Below are 21,303 nucleotides of genomic sequence, written 5' to 3' on the forward strand. Positions count from 1 at the left end.
TTAATTTTTCTGATCAGTTTTTTTTGTTATTTGATGCCTTAAAAACGTGCTGAAACGTCGTAATTGACAGCTGTGATTGGCTGTTATTGGTCGGGCGGGTGTATGGGCGGGACTTTGATACCACTGCTCCACCGCCAGATCATTAGTACTGTCCAGACACTGGCTCCAAAACAACAAGAAGGCAGCGTCAGTATCCAGGATATTTAGGATTCCCTTTTGTATAGTGGGAGTAAGCGGTCCATCTTTTTTTTTACAGCCTATGGTCTTGAACATTAAACCTACATTGTGTAATTTGTTTTGTTGATTCTTAGCAAAAAAACCTTTGTTCTTTCACAAATATGTGCTCATTCATGTGTAATTACTTCCACTAACTAATCAAAGAATTCTCGTAAGCGTAGAATCTGCCATTCAGAATCATACAGAATACATATGACGGCCGCCATGTTGCACCTCCTTCTTTAAAATACATTAGCCAAAAGAGGGACATACCTCTGCATTTTGCGCTTTTACACTCAGTGGTGCCGTGATGAATGCCAGGGGGAGATTACTCCCCAAGGAAGGTAAAAAGAGAATTAAAATGACAACGTGACAGGCAAAGCAACAAGACCAAAGTTAATATTGGAGTGGCTAGAACAGGCAATTTCCCTATCAGTTTTCTTTACTAAATCCTTTTTAACAGTGATCTGTAACATTTAAAAACAAAACTGTATTCTGCTGATAAAGGAATCAACTTATGCTGATATGGTCAAGGCAATGAATAATGATTTAGTTTAGCATTAAAGTGGAACTGTTTGTGTCTCCAGAGGGAGCTGCATGAAGTCAGTTGAGTCAGCATCTGTTGTGGCCAGGGTTCAAAGTATGGGGTAGCTACTTGGAGCTCGGCCCCCCTGAAAGAGACGTGAGGTCCCCACTAAATTCATAATATCCCATATATTTTGTTTTCTGAAATAAATAACAGGCTGATTATAAAGCAATTGTCAGCATGCATGTTTATTCATGCATAACAATTTCCAATAATTTGTGTCTACAGTAATAAACACAATGTTGTCTATTAACGCTGTGGACATCCATGGTGGGCACTCACCGCACGTCACCTACTGTTTGATGGTGTATTTGTATTGCGTTCTTATCTATGGAATGATTTCCTGTTAAACGAGCATTGGGTGTTGTGGTTAAACTAGTCTATATCGATGACGATTCATTTGGGTGAATGCTCAGGTGCCACCGGAAGATCCACCCGGATGTCCCTCATTTTTGGCCGGATGTCCGTCCCCTTCCTCTTCCTTTGTGTTGGCGTTCTAACCTCCGGTGGATTTGTGAGGACTATGGTTAACTGCTCCTCAGATCTCTGCAGGGTAAATCCAGACAGCTAGCTAGACTATCTGTCCAATCTGAGTTTTCTGTTGCACGACTAAAACTACTTTTGAACGTTCACGTGTTCCACCAAAACAAGTTCCTTCCCGAGACTATTTTGGAGTGGCACCTTACCAGCTTAGCGCCATCCAAGACAATTGTGATTGGTTTAAAGAAATGCCAATAAACCAAAGCATGTTTTTTGACTATCCTATCCTGTTGTGTGGACTAGCAAGACCTTCCTCGGCAGCGCTGTGCAGAAAGGTCTGGCAATGCAAACCAAGGTCTGGTCTTTTTAACAAAGTAATGCAAACCATTGCCTGTCCTGTGCACTGGTCTGGTCTGGTCAAAAATCTGGAGGCGTGGAGTTAGAAAGAACTGTCAGCGGTCACCTTGCATTGTCCTTTAACTGTCCATCATTAGTCCGACAATGTTATGGGAGTGCAATGCTAAATCGTTGTACTGTTTGAAGTTTGGAGTACTTAATAAAGCTATATTCCAACTGTAAGCAGATGGTAAAACTGAAACATTGCTTCGTCACTGTACCGACACCTGCTCACCAGAAAGACTGTGAGGGCTCAGATAAAGAAATTACAAACATGATAGATAGGGAATACACAATAATATGCAGCCTGACTGCAATGTTCTCCCATTGCTGTCTGAGCATCACCTACACAACTGGAACCTCATGTTTTAGACTTTCATCAGGTTTAAGGCTTGTCTCAAATGGCTCAAATGCGAAGGCTAGCTGTGAGTGTTGCTAGTAGCAGAGGCTTCCATTCAGAGATGAGATAGGTTCATGCAGTCACTGTCAGTGACATGAAATGGTTCTTTGTGTAGTGTTGCTATTCTTTGATAGAGTTGTTGTGCCCACTGCATGACCTTTTAGTAGTTTGCAAATCATGCCAGTAATACAAATACAGCAAATTAATTATTGGCAGCTGTTTTAAAGGCCCTGGTGACATGTCGAGAGGTTCAGTGTATGTGGAATTTCACCTAACTCTAACAAAGTAAACTGTCATAAGAATGACAGGCTCAGAAGCATGCATCATTTTTGGTGTGCTAGCATCATCAAAATGTACTGTAGCATACATTTTGACAGTGATGGGAGAGCACTGGTTGCCGATTTGGGGTATGGGTCAAGGGGTGGAGGGACTACATGAAGGTTGCAAGGGAGAGGTAGGCTACTGGTAAGTAGGAGTAGGAGGAGCAAAGAGGAGGTGTAAGAGGAGGAAGATTAACCCAGGACTACATTAGAATGCAGGAGGAGGAGGAGCAGGAGGCCAAGGTTTGAGAGGGAGAGAGGGCAACCCCGGCAATAAAAAGAGCCACGGGCCACAGAGCAAGGCGGAGGGAAGGAAAAGGGGATAGGAAGACCTGCGGAAACAAAGGAAGACAGGACAAAGAGTAAAAACACCAACACTATCCCATAGCTTGGTCTTCAACACTTTCAACTGGACAGTCGCAATTTAACAGAAGTGTGTTCTGGTTTCTGTAGCTGTTCACTGAAAATATTTGAAAAGATGCCAGTTGAATGTGCTGAGAGAGCTTATGAAATGTGAGGATTTAAAAGATGGGAGTGGAAATATTAAGAGAGTCACAGGTTAATGGGAAGGAAACAGAAACATTCTCTTAGAGGAAGGGTATGGACATTATAAACAGTGCAAACTGGAGGTGAAATACTGTTTGACACAGTATCATTTTGCAGGGCTGTTTTGATATCCAGTGCCAGTTAAAGGAATTGTTCAGTATTTTGGGAAATATGCATATTTGCTTTATTTTTGAGAGAAGATGGATATCAATCTCATTTTGTCTGTTAAGTAAATATCTTTTGGTATGTTCATTTCATTTCCAAGAGTAAAACGAAACCCAACCAAGGGGAAAATCGCTTCAAGTTTACGGACTCATCAACTAAGTCAGACCAAAGGATTGTCTGCTGTTTGGGGCAGGACAGGTAGTGTACAGAGCTGTCTCTCTGAAAACAGCTGCTGCTGGAAACAATGCTATGGAGCAGTGAGAGTGAACCAAAGCAGTTACGTTGCAGTCTATAAACAACCATGAGGGGAAATAAGATATAAAAAATAAGATTAGATGAGATAAAGCTCTGCAGAACTTCCAGTGATGGTGATAATTCATTGTGGAAGACCTTTCACCTCTTATAGATACTGAGTTGATCCATGGTTGTAAATATATTGGTTGAAGCTGTTTTAAATGCACAGACATGAGACTGATATCCATCTCTCACTTTCAAGTCTAAACTGAATCTTCATTATGATGTCACATAAAAGACAATAAAACAGGAGAACTGTTTAAGGCAATGCTATCTCTAATGTATTTTGTATTTATCTTTGATAAAGGAAAATCAATTCTGAAATATTAGCATACATTATTCAGGGCATTTAATCTGTTAAAGTTTACTCTGAAGTGCATCCAAGACCGTCAAAACAAAGCCACTGCAAAACAAATACATTTGCCTCAGAAAAGGCAACAGACATCATGACCTGAATTATTCAGGATCATTGAAAACAAATCAAAGCAAACTGTCTGACTCATCTGGCTTTCTTCTCATGCTGGATATCAAAGAGAACATCCTATTTAGTGATATTCATTTAAATCTCGTCTCCTGCTTGAGAGTGTCTTTGAAGTCGTCACAACCCTGCAGCTCAGCTGACCTGTTAGGCCCCACAAGGCCGTGGCAACAATACCGGCAGAGGTTAAATAATGTTGTTGATGTAAATACCAGCCAGGTCTGTTTACTATGAGTTTTAATAGAGTGGAGTTCAGCTGCTGAATTGAATGAGTAAAAGCATAGAGGTGACCTGCTCTGTGTGTATTCCACAAATGGGATCTAAAGTGTGCCCATTAGCCAGATTCATGCCCTCGCTTCTGCTATCTGTATAACTGGCACAGCATTATGGGTGCTATCTTACCCGGTTTCCTTTGAGTCCTTGTGGTCCTACTAAACCCTGCGAAAAGAAATAAGAGATAACATCAGTGGCTGCTTATTTTCCTTTTAGGTTTAGTTTACTATAATAACCCTGAATGCAATGCGACGTCAGCAACAGCCTGGCCTGTCACATACAGTATGTGCAAGCAGTCCCAGTAGATGGTTTTGTACTAGGCTTCTTATTTGTGTAGTAAAAAAATATTAAAAATCAAGACTAAGTGCAGCATCTCAAAGGTCCTGTCCTCATAGTGAGATTATTGTACAGTGAGATACAGCCTGCCAGAGAACAAACGTCAGAGGAGAATAGCGGATTTGAGGCTTTTGGACTGAAAACGTAGGCATTTGGTCTCTGTGAGAAGCCCTTAATGTGAATGTATTCAAATGCAAACATTTGACATGATAATAACGATGTTATCCTTCTTCTTATTTGAGCGTCCCCTTGTCTGAATGTTGCCTCACAATTTCATATCATACCAGCAGAAACCGAATTGGAATAGTTCCTTCATTGTTCTTTTATTTTGATATGCAGTTAATTTAATGAGATAGATGATGGCACAAACTTTGGTCACCCTGCAGCCTAACTAACAGCTAAGGCTACATCAGTATTGGTCTCAGCCTGTCATCATGTCAGCCTCTGTCAGAAGTCCTGTGGTTATAAACATACAGCTTTCAAAGAGCTAAATGCTTCCTTTTGTGATCAATATTTAAAATGGAATTACAGACTTACAGGGATGCCTTGAGGCCCGATTGGTCCTGGTAATCCTGCATCTCCCTTTTCACCCTGTCGTGACCAGACAAAATCCATCAATCAAGTGTATATTGTCCTAAAAGTTTTTTGGGGAATTTTAGAATCAAAACAGAAAACACACAAACAAAGATACTCACTCTCTCTCCCTTTGGTCCTGCTGGCCCTGACACACCTGATGGTCCTATTAGACCCTTTAAAACAGAAATGGGAAAATAAATACCTGTATACACGCAGAATAGAATGAGAAAATATCATAGTAAAACGCCTCAAATCAGTAAATCGACAAGCTTTCGGGTGGAAATGAATAGATGCCACAAAATATAATGTCATGGACCATTTAGATGAATTTTTTCTGGAGTGACAGAAAAAGGGCTAGGACAGAATTTGCTGTACACCTGTAGCATGAACACACCAAGCTTGTGGAACTACTGTCTGTTAAAAACAAGGGAAATTGAATAAAATGTCAACAGCTGCAGTTCTCTGTCTGAGTAGCAGTCAGGATTGGAGAGGAAGACCTTGCATCTCAGGCATATCCAGATTGTACAGTGCTGTATGGAATCAAGCTGTCCAAATGTACTGTAGGACATGTCAACATGCAGCACGGGCATCTTTGCATGCTCCTTGCAGGATAGTTCTTAGCATTGGCAACGCTGCAGGCCACTGCTGCCGATACAGTATCATGATGCAGGAAACTGTTGAGGCAGGATTAAGGACTGAGGATGTACACTGTTATGACGTCCAAGATGGAAATTCAAAGCAGAACTAGGCAACATACCACGCTAGTGGTGGGAGACTATGAACAGATTTTAGGATATTTTGACAGACTATTAGCCTAATGTGATGCTACAAACCCAGAGCAGCCATGGTTGCTCATGATTTGTTTGGACCAATATTACAATATTTTATATATAACCACAAAATGCTTATGTTTTTATCTTGGGGAAACAAAAATTACAAATGTATGGGGTTTAAACTGTATACGCTCAAATAAAAGCCAGTATTAAATGAATACATGGCTGTGTCCAGCATTATAAAGGAAAGGCAGAAAAACCCAATACAATGAATGGAATTCAGGGCAAATTCTGCATGGTACATTTCTACAGCACGAATGCTATTAGCAGGACAAAAGAGTCATGCCATACTTCATAGCTCTGAGTTTCTCTTTATAACAGAAATACTCTAATATATATATATCGTGAGACCGTGTTGGTATAGATGGTTCCCATTTCGTGCTGGCCACCACGAAAAAAACTAGATAAACGTGTTGTACACGAATCAATAGATTAAAAAAAAACGTGATCATTTCACGAACTGCCATGAGACCTTGTTGTTTGTATGTATGTATGTATGTATGTATGTATGTATATATATATATATATATATATATATATATATATATATATATATATATATATATATATATATATATATATATATCAAGTTAAAAACTGTACTGTCAATAAAACTCAACACTTCCTACAGGTGTTTCACAATAAAAGCCTTTGTATTTTGTGGATCCATTGAATAATTTTAATGTTAGCACTGAGTTTTACCCTTGTCTTTCTCTATATGTGCTTGTTATATGTGGCAATGTTCTTCTCTGTGTACCTCACGTCGATTTCCCTGTGAGCTCTGATTTGAAACACCCGTTACTACAATGATCAGTCACATGACTGATGACTGATGATGACTGATGAATTTAATCCTGAAAACAGGCAGTGTGCAGAAAAGTCAGTACTAACAAAATGACATGTGCAGCGTTTCCATTGGTTTTCACAGCGTAGCCTAAGGGTAGGATTATGCTGGTTGAGCCACTGGAAGGCTTTTAATGTGAAACATCTGTGCAGGAAGTGTTGAGTTTCATTTACCAGGGCCACGTTCAGCCCCAACAAAACGTAGCAACACGCTTTTCAAAACTTGAAGCAAGTTGCGTTGAACACTTTGTTGTGTGCGCAAGCACTCGGTCTTTATATCACCACGAGTTTACAGACACGTCTCTGCTGATTGGGTATCACCTGTGACACAGCCAATAAAAGAGAGACACACCCACCGAACGGAGAAAACATAACTCAAAGCCTGTTGCACACCTTTGTCCACAACTCAAAGATGTTCAGTTTACTCTCACAGAACTTGAATCAAAGAGTTTTTTCATAGAAATTTTTCATACAAAATGGCTCAAACCAATTGTAAAAAACAGTTGCAGATTAAATGTATTAGTTGACAACAAATCAATTAATCTTTGCAGCACTATCTCAACCATATTTTTGTATTTGCTGTTATATCTGCTAAAAGTATGTTCTACTTTGTCCCAATTGTAGGCTGTGGGATGTTCTTTGCTTAGTTTGGAGTTTTAGAGTTGGAGAAAAGTTGTTCTGGCCAGTTCAAATGATTTCTGTAGGGGTTGTCAATATAAACCATGGGAGCAAAATGCTGACGTAGAGTTGCCTAGTTTTTGTCGTCATGCCAGTGAATCCTCAGAACTCAACCCTGATCAGTCCTGTCCTCACAGAGCTGCTTCAGGAAGAAATAGAGACATGACAAGCATGGGAACAGGAAAGCAAGCGGACATGACAAGCAGACATAACAGACATCAAGCAAGCTGTAGCAGGGGGGTGGAGGTGGAGGAGGAGGAGGAGGAGGATGAGGAAGAGAAGGAGAAGGGTGGGGGGGTGCGCCACTCACCACTGGACCCGGTCTGCCGTCTAACCCATGAGCCCCCTGTATAGCGTTGTACACAGTTAGAGAGCAGAGATGATGGGGGGAGATGGTGGGGGAGAAGGGAGGGGGGGAGGGGGGGGGGGGGGGGAGGTGGAGGGGTATGGGGGGGGTGAGTGAAGCTGTGACTCAAGTGACTAAAAAACACATTCAGATGATGACAAATGAAGGGTGACGAGTGGTGGAGGTGGAGGCAAAGTGAGTGACAGTAGATGGGAGTCATTTATTTCAGTGCTCATCAAGTCTCCGGCCCTGTCGTGGCTCATAGTAACGCTAGGACTGTTTTCACATTCAACGTGCCAGTCTGTCTCTTAATACTTTCTGCCTTCTCTACCCTGTCAACGAATTCTCATAAAAAGGTTTGTATGATATCCCCCGAAATTACAAAAGTTAAGTTTACAAAAGGTGATGGTCCTGAGGCAACAACATTTAAGTTTAGGCACCACAACAAAAAATTTAGTTTAGAAAAAAAAAATTTGGGTTTGGGTTAAAACACCTGTCCCCTTGAGACACGAACACCCGTTTCCTGGGTGAAAGTCTTGTGTTTCCCCTCGTCCCCTCTCCCTGGACATGAACTCTGCTCCCCCACTGAAAAGCCCTGTGTCTTAAGACCCACCCGTCCACCCTGACCTCCCCCCTACACGGATCTCCGCAGACTTGTACAGCGGCAGTCGATGTGATGCATACGGTAATAAATATGTGGACCACATTTGAATTACACAGCATTACTTTTTCTAGCTATGTGTATAAATGGTTCATGAGAACAGCCTGCCCTGTCTGTGGCTCTCAGCCCAAAGCCCAGCGGCCCTACTCAACACAATTGTTTCAAAAAAAGCTCCAAAATATGTGGTTCAATTTTCTCAAAAAGGTTGTTATTTATTAAAACAGCTGCTCACCGTACTGTAGCTTTAGCAAACGTTACTCAAATAGGAAGACATAGAACAAACTTGTGAATTTATGGCCAAAGAAGATCCATTTTTTACCTGGGAGCGACTGTATACTGTGTAAATAAATGATTTTTAAATGCAAGTTTAATCCAAGAACAAAGAATAGAAACCCAAGGTGACAGATACCATTTTTAAACATATAAAGAAAATATAAAACAGTCCAAACATTTGAATAATTTTTCAATAAAAATGTGCAAAAAAAACAGTAAAATGTTTCGAATTGGAGTGTTATGTTAATGATTTACTTCCTTTGACACAATACACCGTTCCATGCAACATTTTAACAGGATAATGACAACATAGAAGCGACATGAAACATCAGTCAGTTACAGATCCTAAACTACAGGGTTAAAGCAATGTGGGCTTCAAGGTTGATTTTGCATATTGCTAACATTTTTGCACTGAAGCAGTGATATAATCCCTAAAATAATATAATAATAACTTGACAACAGGATATAACACAAATTGAAGAAAGAGCTCTGAGACTTATGAACAGACAGGAAGTGCAGTGTACTTACAGGAAGTCCAAGATGGCCTCTGTCTCCCTTGTCGCCCTTCTGACCCGTCGCTCCCTTTTCTCCTCTAATGCCTATGCCTGGTTCTCCCTGAGAGACAGGGCGAGATAAAATCCCATCCTTACACTGTCATGCATTGGATGGCTATGCTGTAGAATGTATGTATGAATGGTGGCAGATGTAATAAAACCAGGAGCTGGAACTGTAGGTATTATTTTACAATATAGGAACAATATCTCACCTTAGGCCCTGAAAATCCTTGAGCTCCCTGGATGGAACAAAAACAGTTTACTGACACAGTCTGTACTGTAGCTAACTCAGTGTACACCACTGAGCCCCAAAAGATCAATAGTACAAATACAAGTTTAAGCCACATGAAAAAATAGCTTGCAGTAATGAATTGGAGAACCTGAACAGGTAGTGCACAGCAGTGGATGAATGTAACTAAGTACCTTTACTCAATTACGGTACTTAAGTACAAATTTGTCTTTTCTTTTCATGCCACTTTCTACTTCTACTCCGCTACATTTCAGAGAGAAATATCTACTTTCTTTCTCTACTACATTCATCTGTTACAGCTTTAGTTACTAGTTACTTTACAGTTTGATTCTAAAGTAAACTAGCCAACAATATAATGGCCTACAAGTCCAGCTGAAATGATTAGACCATTAAACACACAACTGTTTCTCTTTTTGGAATCAACTACTTTTACTTTTATTACTTTAACTACATTTTCCTGATGATACTTACATACTTTTACTTAAGTAACTGTCATTGCTGGACATTTACTTGTAACAGAGTATTTTTACATTGTGGAATTAGTACGTTTACTTATGTAAAGGATCTGAACACTTCTTCCACCACTGGTGAACAGCAAGTACTTATGGGAGGGATGGATATAATTAAAATGATCATACAAATTACATACAGAGAATCCATCCGCATTCTATTGAATATTTGTCTTTGTCTCAATTCAGATACTTCTGTTAGTACACTTACATGTACAATGTGTATGTGAAAACGCTTTTCACTGGGCCCTGTTCCAAAAATGAATACTGTTTTGTGTTAGGGGTAGATCAGCTGTTCACTAGCTTAATTTAGGAGAGTGCATGCAGGTTGGCCTCATTAGGACCTTTCTGTAGGGAGGGGCTGGGCAATCCTAAAGTGTAGAGCAATAGGTAAAACAGTTTTTGCAGCAATTGGCATTTTGATATTATGTTGGTGCTTGTGGTTATGTAAGCACATGCTATTTAGTTGCATCAGTTCCTGCATTAAAGGCAATGCACACTCATGGTCCCCTAGAAGGTGCTTTGACTTGATTAGACCTCTTCTTAGAACTGTGTGGGGATTTTGTGATCCATTAAAACCCTTTTTCTGATCCCAAACTCCTACTGTAAATGTCCAGATTTGACAGTTACAACTTCATCATTCTTATTGGTTCATTTTGTTTGCAGATGTCATGTACTGTATGTTTCAGTATACATCTGTCCACTTCAACCCGAGCTGACGCCTAATCAGCCAAATAAACTAAAAACACTTGTGCGTGTGCAGGGCCTTTCAGCGTGGGCTAGTGTTAAGGTTAAGGGGTTGAATGACATTTTGACTCACTGCTGGGCCAACTGGTCCTGGAGGTCCAGGGGGCCCTGGAGGCCCATAGATCTAAATACAGACACACAAACACTCTCAGAAGGTTTCAACTCAGAAAATATTGCTCATCAAACTTGTGCTCTAATTTTAAGTAAAGTTAATGACCACCCCTTACCATTTCCGACCTTCCACCATCTCCAGGTGCACCTTTTAGGCCCTGTGACAAGAGGAGGCGAGGACACAGAAAGTCAAAACATTGTCAATATATTTCCTAGTCAGGCAAACTATTAAGTGAATGAAAAATGACGCAACACAGCACATTTTCACACAGCTTTTGGGGTGAATACAAAGTATCTTCTACTATTCCCCCTTTTCCAGGTCAGATACTGCATCCAGACAGATGCAGCATGAGGGGCACCATTGCGTACCATTGAGCCAGGTAATCCAATAGGGCCAGGGGCCCCTGAAGCCCCCTTTTCACCAGTAGGGCCATCTAAACCCTACAGAACAAGAAAGGGGAGATGGGCATCAAGATATCGGCACAGCGTTTTAATTCAGGGACTGATGAGTTCATCTTCATGTTAGAATCAAAGCAAAAAAGACACAAGAAAGTTTTTATATTCATCCAATCTTAGGGGGCTTTCACACCTACCTCATTTGGTCCGGACTTTCAGGCTTGAACTAAAATTATAGGTGTGAAATCTCCCCCGGAGCACGGTCCGGAATAAAGAGCCGGAATTTGGTCCGAACAAAAGAGGTAGTCTCGTTCTGGATCAAACTCAACCAAGGTTTTTGGATGGTTCGGACTGTAATATCACTTCTTTCAATTACAATATATGGTTGGACCCTACTAAAACAATCGAGCATACCTATACATCATCCACAGATGCATCTTTGTGACAATCTTTTTTTAACAACCCAAGATCCAGCTGTACGGAAATGCTACAGTCAGGAACGCAATGCTGCCCATCCTACATCAAAAACAAACCCTAACAAAAAAAAGATGTATACCCAAGAGCAAAATAGATGCCTCCCTTAATAGGTAACAAGTATCAAACATACAGATATACGGGATACAGAAGAACATGGCTCTCAAAGTATCACAAGGCTGCAAATAGCATAGGTCTTTATATGGGGGCACATTTGGGATCCAAGCCACAGTGAATTAAAAGTTAAACACAGTGTCATTCCTGGGGTCCCTTCCAAGCTAGTGAGCCTCTAATTAGATAATAAGAGGGCAGCTGGAAAAAGCCAGGCCTTCCCTCTGGATAATGACAGCTGTGGGACTTGCGCTTTGGTCAGGGAAGCCCAGACAGTGGTGTGGTGTGGTGGGGTGTGTGGTTGACACAGTCACTCACAGGTGATCCAGATGGACCCATGTCTCCCTTGTCTCCTTTGGGTCCCGCAAAGCCCATGACACCACTTTCCCCTCTAGGGCCTTCAGGACCGGCTGGGCCTACAGGACCAGGCTCTCCAGGCTTTCCCCTGGGTCCCTGAAAACACAAGAGATCAAGGTTGACTCAATGAATTGTATCTAACAGACATATTTTACATGTATTTTAAAATGGGAGCTTAAATCATCATTACTACATATTGTCATCACAATTAATCGATTTCTATCACAATATGCATTAATTGCCTGGTTAATAATATGAAGTACTGATAACTAAGTATTACCTTCTCTCCGTCCAGCCCTGGAGCACCTGGCAGACCAACTTCACCCTGAGGACACACCAAGGCTTTAGTACCAACTAGGCTAAGCAGGCAACTGTTCCAGGACCTTAGTCCCTCAGGGGGCCCAGATTCAATATACGTCAATTGGTTTCTAGTAATTTCATTAGTTGCAATTTTTATAGCAGGTGTTCAGAACAAAATCCCTGCATTAAAACAATGCAAGGGGCTGTGTTGGCGGGGGCATGCTGCCTCAGGTACAGGGGAAACATGAAAGTCCAATTTGAGTAACAGAACCATTTATTTTAAGTCAAGTATCTTTATAGTCATTGTATACATCAACAACACAGGAGTGTGTGCTTCCATGTATTTGATTGGCCAATGCGGCTGGTTGATGTTGCATTGCAATGTGGTAACAGTTGAGCTGGGTTTAGTCTCACAGGTCTTGACAGACCTATCTCCATATCACTGTGTCAGTATTGGAGTATCGTCTGGCTACTTTTCTGGGATAGAGGAAAAAAACACCCTGGCATTTTTGCATTTCTTTAAACCAATTCCAAATGTCCTGGGCAGCGCAAACCCCTGGATGCAGCAACATTGCCCTTGCAAAATAGATAGCGGAAAGAGCGGTTAGGCTTTATCCCAGCACTGTCCGGTATGCCAGCCCAAGCCAGGTTCATTTTCTCTGCCAGTCGACCCTGTGTTTTGTTCTGGAGCATTCTGGTTTGGCACCCTGGCGACACTGCTTGACAGGGCTGGGTATCGCCAATGATTTCTCAAATCGATTCCAATTTACAATGCTCTTATTTGATTACATTTCCGATTCAATATCAATTTGATATGAATTTGCAGTTACAATACCAATTTTGCTTGGATATACTGTAGCTTTGTAAAAGAGATTTTCAGAAAACGTATGCTGTAAAAGTAAACTTGTATGGCAAGAACATACTGGCCCAACAGTGGAATTGCGACTCCCGGCCTGTTACGTGATGCCTGTGAAAAGGCTTCCTTTCTCCCTTTTCGCTAGGCCCTGTTCCCAAAATTAATACTTTTTTTGTGTCTGCTTAATCCTTAATTTCAGTGTAATGTTGTAGGTTATTGTTTTAGTTTATTTGTTACTTTATTATTTGACATAGGCCTGTTTAGCAGGTTTGATGGGTTCATTGTGTTTTGCTATGTGATGTGGAGGGGGGGGGTAGATTAGCTGATCACTAGCTTAATCAGGGAGAGTGCATGCAGGTTTGCCTCATTATGTCCTTTCTGTAGGGAGGGGCTGGGCAATCCTAAAGTGTAGAGCAATAGGTAAAACAGTTTTTGCAGCAACTGACAATTTGATATTATGTTGGTGCTTGTTAATAAATACATAAATTGTGCACTTTAAAAGCCTCTTCTTCAGTCTTGTCAATCATGACAATGCCCTTATACATCCATGGTGAAAAGGCATATATTAATAAAATCCCAAAACCAATCTTTTAATCAATATCAGATCACTCAAAGATCGATTTTAATTGGACAATATTTATTTTAACCCAGCCCTACTGCCTAACTGACCTCATTTAAATGAATTCAGGTGTGCTTCAATTTTATAAATCCAACTGAATTTTAGGTCCGTAGCAGAACTTATCTCTGATCTCTGATCTCTGATAACACGTCAGACAGCACATATCACATGATGTGTGTCCGGTGTAAACATGAAGCAGATTTATTTTTTATTTTTTATTTAACCTTTATTTAACCAGGTTAGTCTCACTGAGATATAAAATCTCTTTTTCAAGAGAGACCTGGCCAAGATAGCAGAACAAATTAGTTACATATAAAACAATTTACAATCACAAAACAAACACAAAAGAGGCCAAGACAACTCAGGTGCATTTCAATTAAATAAAAGTACCATTAATTAAAACATTTGCACTTGTGGATGGACTCATGTTCTATGGTTTTAACATAACCTTTAAAATCATTTAAGGAAATTAGACACTGTAGTTGGAGTGTTTTCTGTAGGTCATTCCAAGTAGAAGGTGCAGCAAACATGAAAGCCTTTTTGAACAACTCTGTCTGGGCTTGACATTCAAAATGTTGAAAATTCAGAAAATGCTTTGGAGAAAAAACAACATTGGTGAAAAGTAAGAGCAGGGAGTTATTAGCTTGGACCGAAGACAATGTGGAACTGTTACTGAAAGGTATGTGAGCTACCCATCCAATAAGACTTACTGATGTGGATGTCTGTGTCGTCATTTCCAAATGTCTCCGTTTGTGCCCGTCCAGACTACAAGGCAATCCCAGAGTTTTTATACCAAAACGGGGGCAGCAGTGTTTCCAAATGTCTCCATTTTAGAGGCTCGGAAACGAAAACACCAGAGTAGTGTGAACGCGAGGCGTAAATGTAGCAAAAGATATTCGTTTTTAAACCAAAACGAGTAGCATAGATGTAGCCTACGGTTGCTGCTGCAGCTCTGCTAACATGCAGCATACTACACCTCCTGTGTAGACACTGTTAGGGAATTTGCAGCACTTACATACAATATGAACTGAAACAAGCCTGCATTATAACCTAATCCTTTGGCCAAGTCTTGAGAAGTAGCCTTGTGTCGAGACCTTACACATGCATTATTTGTTTTTATACTCATGGTGCATAATCATAACCATTACCCATAAAAACTGACATAAAAAAACCTGGGGCCAGTTATCTGAGCACTGGGAATAGGGGCCCAACAGTCAGCTGTTGCCCCCAGGCCCATTAACAGGTTAATCTGTCTATGGAACACACATCATTAAAAGGAAAGGTACGTTATTGTCACATACACATACATGTAGTGAAATTCCTTCTCTGCATTTTAACCCATGACCGGAACCCGGAACCTTCTTGATGTGAGGCCACAGTGCTACCCACTGGGCCACCATGCCTCAAACACATAAACACAAATAAAATAACACATAAAAACCCAGTGCAGGTCGCAATTGTCACTCTAAAATGTGTCTTACCTTGGTACCAGGGAGTCCCGGGGTCCCTGGAGGTCCAGGTAATCCAGGTGGACCCTAGGGGCAGAAAATTTTACGTCATTTAACAGAATTTGTACTACTGCAATGTGTTTGCACATGTCGTGATAAACCCTACAAAATACTTACCATCATGGGTATGTTGCGAATATCCTGTGGAGGAATATTACATTTTACAATATAAATAAATATGAAAAAATAAATATGTAATAAAGTTGCAACTTAATGAGTTACCTACATTTTCATTGTTTTGGATTTCAGCCTTTCCTGGCTCCCCAGTTGGGCCTGCAGGACCCTGTTAGAGGAAAAAGACCACTTGTAAACATCAACATGAACTTAATGATTAGATATTGGATATTGTGTGTACTATGCATCATTATTTTTCATTGTTTGGGCGACTTACTCTTGGTCCAGCTGGGCCCTCAAGGCCTGTTTCCCCCTAGAGGATAAATGAAGGAACAACACTTAAAATCTCCATAAACACTCACAGCTTGTGTTAGTATTTGGAAAGTCCTTCCATAATGCTGTTTTATCCTACCTTATCTCCCTTGTCGCCTGTGTCACCCTATAATAGAAATATCGTAAGGTGACTTCCATTAGCACTAGCTTTTGTTGAAGTGTTAGTTTATTAATCTATGATGGAGGCATTGCTGTGTCTGCAGCTACCTATCCACTGATCAAACTATTACACTTTACCTTGGGTCCCATTAGGCCTGGAAGTCCTGGTGAACCTGGTTCTCCTTTAATTCCTTGGGCTGCAATGCTCGGATCTCCTTTCTCACCCTGCCATACATAAAGAACAGTGTTTACCTGAACGGAACACAACTCATTACCATTAACCAGACACACAGTGGCGGTTCTAGGGGGGGTGCCTAGTTTGGCCAGTGACTTTGTAATATTAAGCCTCGACCCCTGTCTGGCCACCCTAAGTTTGGCAAATATTTTCATAAATTTTTAACCCCACTTTCCTACCCAAAGAGGGGAATATTATTAATGTGCAGTGATACATAAAATGTAGGTTAACACTGAATGAGTATTCTTATGTTTATTTTCATATGTGTATTGCTAATCTTTTGTAGAACCAAACCAATGGAGGGTTGGTAGTATGTAACACTTGTGCTCAATATATTTGGTACCCCTAAAATCACATGTGGCCCCAGCCTGGCCCCTCCATTTGAAATGGTCTAGAACCGCAACTGCGGACACGTACAATAATAAATTGAGTTTGACTGATTAATATGGATTTTGATTTCCAATGTAATGCTGTTAATCCTGTCCTGGATACGGATGTTTTCAAAGTTGTCAGTCTGTGATATCTTTGTGTATACCTTTCACTTTTCTCTGAATCTTCCAATTTCTATAACAGAAACTCTTATTGGACACTAAAGGTGGGATCCCCAGATAAAACTCAGATAATGAGAACGTGAGCTGTAGTTGGCATCTCTATAAAATAGCAAGTTAGTAAACCAGAAAGTGGATTTGAGTTGAGATTAGTTTAGTATTTCGGTAGATTCCCACAGATCACCACACATTTAAGACTATCCTTCTTCGATTCAGACTAAATAAAAAAATGCATGTATGAGTGTTGACTGACAAATGGTACAGTATGGTACAATACAACAAAAACGACTTTTCAGACAATTCTGAAGCAAATAATTTAGGTTGGCTAATTATACCATCTGTATAATCAATTAAAACACTCCAACAAACACCAAGGGAAGCACAGCTAACAGCACAGAAAGGTAAAATGAAGCACATTGAGTTTAAATTGGAGCTTTGGCCAGTCACAAACACAAAACACTGATGTGATGAACATATGGTTTTACAGACATCCAGTTACTAGAGGAATAAGGATGACTGACAGAAGGACAAGCAGACAGTTAGGGTGCTCATTCCATTCCAGGCCTACCCTGTAGCCCCTCTTGCCAGGGATGCCAGGGATACCAGGGATGCCAGCCTGGCCCTTTGCAGTAGAAGAAAGACAGTTACAACCCACTGATCTCTCTCTCATTGGTTATGTAATAACTGCCAAACACACTGCTCAGAAATGACTTTACCTTTAACCCAGGAGCGCCCGTGAAACCTGGTTCTCCCTACCATGGCCAAGATAGTATAGAGGTCAAAGATGGTGGAAAAGGAAGAAAAGAAAAACAGTTGATTTTTTTTTTTCAAGATATTGAAAAAGACATGCAGACACACATACAGTAGAAAGCAATTATTCATGCAATTGCATGGATAGATTACAGAATGGGCAAACTAGGCACAGCCCAGTGGAGCCCTGGGCCTGAGCCTCTGAAGGGACAAATAATATTTCTTGTAGGGAAGTCAATCAAATGGCTACGAAGACATGCAAAACAACCACAGTGAGATGCACAAGGACTACAAAGAGACATCTGTCCTCTGTGATAGTTGGTATTAAAGCCGCAAAGTGCAAAATTGCAAAACAACAAGAAAATGTGTTTCTTTCAGTCTGGGTGTCTTTTCCTGTATAAGAGGGTTGAGGGTCCCATTGTCTCTATCTGTTCATGTAGATGTATACAGTGAAATTAAAAACTGTGACTGATTAGCATCCATCAAGTGCCAGCCACAGCATGATGAACACTCTGGAATTGGTTGTTAAAAATAGAAAGGAAACACACTCGAGCCTTGTAGTTCATCTGTGTTCTTGCTTCTCTTTACAGACTAATGAGTAGATGGTTTAAATATGATGAACAGTCACAGCTGTGACCACACAAGTACAGGCATATAGCTGGCTGGCAGAGGCCCCAGTGGAATCGGTACACTGTCAACTGTGTTAGCAGAGTGCTTCCACGGATACAAATACTTAATTACCAAATGCAAAATAAACCAGCATTTATCAATCAGTACTTTCCCATTAATAACTAATAACAGGATCAGGACACCACAAATGTATACCCTTTTCCCACCAAAATTAGTGTGTACAGTTTAAATACAGGAAAACCTGCTAAAACTCTTCTCCTTTCCTATTGCCGGTAGACAAGTATGCCTGTTTTTTTCCCTGGGGGGGTCACGTTTGATGTCACAAACCTGAAAGAGGTGTTGTTAAAGTTTAACTTAAACTCTCCTCTGCTCAGACGGATCGCTCTGCATTCACTTCATTCTCTCACTTGCTCCAATACACACTCAGACACCGCCACACACACATGCACACACACACACACACACACACACACACACACACACACACACACACACACACACACACACACACACACACACACACACTACGTAATGGCTGTACGTAGCGGTGAGGTCACCCATTTGTTTGTGGACTGCTGTATAGAAGCCAACAGTTTGTGTTTGCATAATGCCATCTTGGTATTTTGGAGCCAGAAGTGACCATATTTGGACAAAAGGGCGGAGCTGGGAAGGATGACATGGTAAAGCCAGTGTCGCTTCGGTTTTAACGGCGCTGCGCTAAGCTAAACACTAAGCTAAGCGCTAAAGACGGAAAGTTGCTGATTTTCAACCCTTACCGCGTGAGTGTTCCAGCAAAGATTTTCCGGCCAGTTAACGCGGACCTCAGGGTACTGCCGCCATTTGTCTGCATGTACGGCAGTACAAAATATCAACAGACTTTCCCTCAAGTTACAAGCTAATGCTAGTACTAGCTAGCTTTGGTTGAAGAGGTGCTACTGAACACTGAACAAGACATGTTTCGGCAACCAAATGTTTCAATCATATAGATTTTATCTGCAAAAAAATACAACAGCGTGTTTATTTTCTTCGTAGATTGAGATCTTTTGGAGCTAGTAGTCAAATCATCTCTCTGTTTTTCACATCAGTAATTCAGAGTATGATGCTTTACTGTAGTACTGCTCGGCTAAGCAGCCTCTCAGTTAAAAATAAAACAAAGCTATTTAATCAGATTAAAATTTGCGCAAAGATTATAGGACTACCTGTAGTGCACTGCTTTCAGGAGGCTCACAATAATAGTATGCTTAGACTAGCCAGAAATATTTCAAATGACTCTTTATATGTCTTGCACAGTGAATATCAGCTTCTGCCTTCAAACAGATGCTTTAGAGTTCATTCTTTTATTGTATTAGACTTAAAAACTCCTTCATACATCAATCTATCCTATTGCTAAACCGGCTACATTAAACCCAGTGCAATATTTATTTCAGGGATATACATCTCCAAGACTTTGTCTGTGTGTATGTTCATGTCATGTACTGTTGTTATATATGTTTTCTCTGTTTCCTTTTTTTGGAGTTTATGTCATTTGTGGTAATGTCTCATGTATGTCTGTTGGTGTTATTAATCCTATGTATGTTTGGATGTTTTTGGATGTATGTGTATGCCCTCATTTGGATGTATGTGTATGTCATTCACTGTTTGGATGTATGTGTACGTCCTCATTTGGATGTATGTGTATGTCATTCACTGTTTGGATGTATGTGTATGCCCTCATTTGGATGTATGTGTATGTCATTCACTGTTTGGATGTATGTGTACGTCCTCATTTTTAAACGAGCTACCCAGGGATGTACAAAGAATTTCAGCCTTTGGCTGACAATAAAGTTGTATCGTATCGTATCGTAATTAACTTTGGTGAAGTGAGAACACACAGTGAGAGGGTCAAAGTTTAAGATGAAAACATGGACAATACCCAAAAACAAGTTGAGGTCTATTGTAATGTCCACAGTGCCATGGTTAGCATTGCTAAGCCTCTATCATGATTGACATGCCCCTAAAGCAGCCCCTGATTTATTGTCTATTTTAAAATAAATGGGACCATAATTTATTATGAAAATGTTTACTGAGGTAATAAATCAAGGCAGAAATAGGGTCCCCTTAGACTTCTATAGAAACTGACTTATTTTTTAGGCCAGTGGAGTTGCCCCCTGCTGGAAATTAGATAGAATGCAGCTTTAAGGCACCTCCACATTGGCTCCACTTTTCAGGCATGGAAGTTGCTGCTTGCTTGCCTCTGAACCATTTTTTGTTTTTTACAGCAACCTTTGAGATAATGTGAAAAGATTCATTCTCTGATATTGTCATCACTGTATCCTGGGAACTGAAGTTCTTTTCCAGTGCTAATCACACAGCATTTGTTATAGTCATAGTTATAACCTAATGGTGTCATTAGGCCTGTACGTTTCTCCCTCATGTGTTACTTGGAAGACGGAGATGGAAAGGGACCACATCAGGACAGAGTGTCTGTTGGCCTACATGATTTTGTGGTCAGACGAAAGCATTTCTGGACCTCCATTATCCCCGCTACCCTCAGAAGGACCTGAGTGGTGATGGCTCTAAATGCACAGAAGGGTTCATTAGAAACGTTCCCCAACAACCAACTGCCCCAAACAGGAAACAGAATTTCTCTTTGATCCATGACCGCTCCAATCAGCTTGTAGCATTCCTCTGGTCCTGGAAAGTTTGTCCTTTGGTCTATTTTAACATCTCTCTTTCCGTGACAAACAGTGGGTGTAGGCCCAGATGGATCTGTCACACTGGCATGCCATGTCATGATTTATCAATATGCTAATCTCTTTCTTAAAGCCATGCAGCTACAGGCTTTCCACTTCAGAGGAAATGTATGGATAGATGGGTTTGAACCAATCAGTCACCCTCACACTTACAGGAACTACAATCATCTTCCAATGATGCTGCAGGATCACTTGTTTTCACTCTGTTTGTACTGCAGCCAAGTCGTCCTGTCCAACTCAGTTCCAGAGGGAGGACATGGAGAATCACTGCCAGAGTTGTCATAATATCTTACAAGTACAAGTTCATGTACATGTGTACACAAAACAGTAAAATAGTATGGTTGGTAACAGATGGACAGGATTAGGCGTA

General features: G+C 40.7%; 1 protein-coding gene across 1 annotated transcript in view; it reads right to left on the bottom strand.

Moving 5' to 3' along the window:
* The window catches only part of col13a1 (collagen, type XIII, alpha 1), a 158,111-nt gene that overhangs the window by 19,072 nt on the left and 117,736 nt on the right, over positions 1-21,303 (bottom strand). The window contains exons 21-35 of the mRNA XM_028604073.1: positions 16,177-16,263; positions 16,019-16,045; positions 15,884-15,919; positions 15,719-15,775; positions 15,610-15,633; positions 15,466-15,519; positions 12,490-12,534; positions 12,171-12,305; positions 10,988-11,029; positions 10,834-10,884; positions 9,467-9,493; positions 9,229-9,315; positions 5,186-5,239; positions 5,028-5,081; positions 4,284-4,319 (exon numbers count right to left, since the gene is read on the bottom strand). Of these exons, the coding sequence (XP_028459874.1) occupies positions 4,284-4,319; positions 5,028-5,081; positions 5,186-5,239; positions 9,229-9,315; positions 9,467-9,493; positions 10,834-10,884; positions 10,988-11,029; positions 12,171-12,305; positions 12,490-12,534; positions 15,466-15,519; positions 15,610-15,633; positions 15,719-15,775; positions 15,884-15,919; positions 16,019-16,045; positions 16,177-16,263 (816 nt within the window). The remainder of the gene's footprint in view (positions 1-4,283; positions 4,320-5,027; positions 5,082-5,185; positions 5,240-9,228; positions 9,316-9,466; positions 9,494-10,833; positions 10,885-10,987; positions 11,030-12,170; positions 12,306-12,489; positions 12,535-15,465; positions 15,520-15,609; positions 15,634-15,718; positions 15,776-15,883; positions 15,920-16,018; positions 16,046-16,176; positions 16,264-21,303) is intronic.

Source organism: Perca flavescens, chromosome 17 (assembly GCF_004354835.1).
Source record: "Perca flavescens isolate YP-PL-M2 chromosome 17, PFLA_1.0, whole genome shotgun sequence".
Classification (NCBI taxonomy): domain Eukaryota; kingdom Metazoa; phylum Chordata; class Actinopteri; order Perciformes; family Percidae; genus Perca; species Perca flavescens.